Here is a 1,211-nt window from a genome sequence, read left to right as displayed (position 1 = left end):
ATGTTTAAATAAATTGTTGAAAATGCTCTAACCTGTTAATTTTAATCCACTCCGCACAATTGGATACATTTGAATGATGAACTGTATTTGAGGAAATAGTAGACAAACAATTGCTTTTCATCAAAGAAATTACAATGTAGAGATGCCAAAAAATTATTTTTACACAACCCAACCCAAGAAAAAAAGGTCAAAATTTTGACCGTTGACACTTAATTTATCAAATTTCAGCAGGAACTAAAAGATTATTTGATGATCACAGAGTTCATTAAGCTGATGAATGACTGCGACAGAACTGAGTGCTGTTGCTATCCATTCTTTCCAGGATAAAATGCCCTAACATGTCTTTAGATTTCACCAAATTTTCTTTGCACAAAAACTCGTCACTTGTGATTCTATCCACCTCCATATTGAAATCATGCACAAAAATATGAGTTTTGGAATTGGCTCCAGCCTTTTTGCTCCGGGCAAGTACGCCGGCGGTGAAAATCGCCGCCATCCTACCAGGCGCTTCCGGCCAGTACCCACGTGGGCCGTCGACCAATATGATATTCCAATCCACCTCATACAACTGGTTAGGAAGATCATTCAAACCCAGCTTGCATTCTGAAAACAAAAGATTTTGTACTGGCTTGCATTCATTCTGGAGTTGTTCCTTAACCGATGAAATTAGCTCTTTCATTTCGCTTATTTTGGTTGAGTACTGCACGTCGTAGGCTTCAATTTCTGGGTATTTTTCCTCTATGTATGCAGCGTAGTACCGATTTTCATCGATGAAAACAGTTCTGCCGTTAGGGTTTAGGGCTTTCCACAGAAGGGTTTCGTGGGTTAAGCCGAAAACCAGGAAATTACAGGGATGTGAACATTGCCGGAGAACATCAGAGATTTGTTTAATATCCGTGTACGACATATGTTCAGTGTTGTTTGAGTTGGAAGCGTAGTGGACTAGAGCTCTTACCACAGCCTTCGACAGTGGAGGATTGTTTGCTCCGGTGGTGGTCGAGGTGGCTATGCCGCCGACGACAGCGGTGGTGGTGATGGATTCTCTAGTGTAAATAAGCGTAAGAAGGAAAGCCAAAGTGAGAAATGAAACCAAAGCCAGAAGCCATAGCCGGTTGGACCCTCCTTGTTTTTGAATGTAGGGATGAAGAAGAATCAGCTTAGTGCTGTTGCTAAGATTGTTCTTCATGATTTTAGAGAGAGAGAGAGAGAGA

The 1,211-nt window shown here is 41.2% G+C and overlaps 1 protein-coding gene across 1 annotated transcript; it reads right to left on the bottom strand.

The window, feature by feature from the left end:
* Nucleotides 1-64: 64 nt before the first annotated feature.
* LOC111367202 (protein IRX15-LIKE-like) lies at nucleotides 65-1,205 on the bottom strand. Its single transcript, XM_022987957.1, has one exon. It carries the CDS (start codon nucleotides 1,184-1,186, stop codon nucleotides 266-268), a length of 921 nt encoding a protein of 306 aa, XP_022843725.1. The 5' UTR covers nucleotides 1,187-1,205; the 3' UTR covers nucleotides 65-265.
* Between the last annotated feature and the right edge of the window lie 6 nt (nucleotides 1,206-1,211).

This window comes from Olea europaea, chromosome 18, assembly GCF_002742605.1.
Source record: "Olea europaea var. sylvestris chromosome 18, O_europaea_v1, whole genome shotgun sequence".
Taxonomy (NCBI): domain Eukaryota; kingdom Viridiplantae; phylum Streptophyta; class Magnoliopsida; order Lamiales; family Oleaceae; genus Olea; species Olea europaea.
The sequence above is the reverse complement of the archived record's forward strand: the minus strand, read 5'-3'. Positions and strand labels throughout refer to the sequence as shown.

What these genes read in the sequence shown, in the direction of transcription:
- LOC111367202 (XM_022987957.1), bottom strand. Translation starts at nt 1,186, where the DNA reads ATGAAGAACAATCTTAGCAACAGCACTAAGCTGATTCTTCTTCATCCC.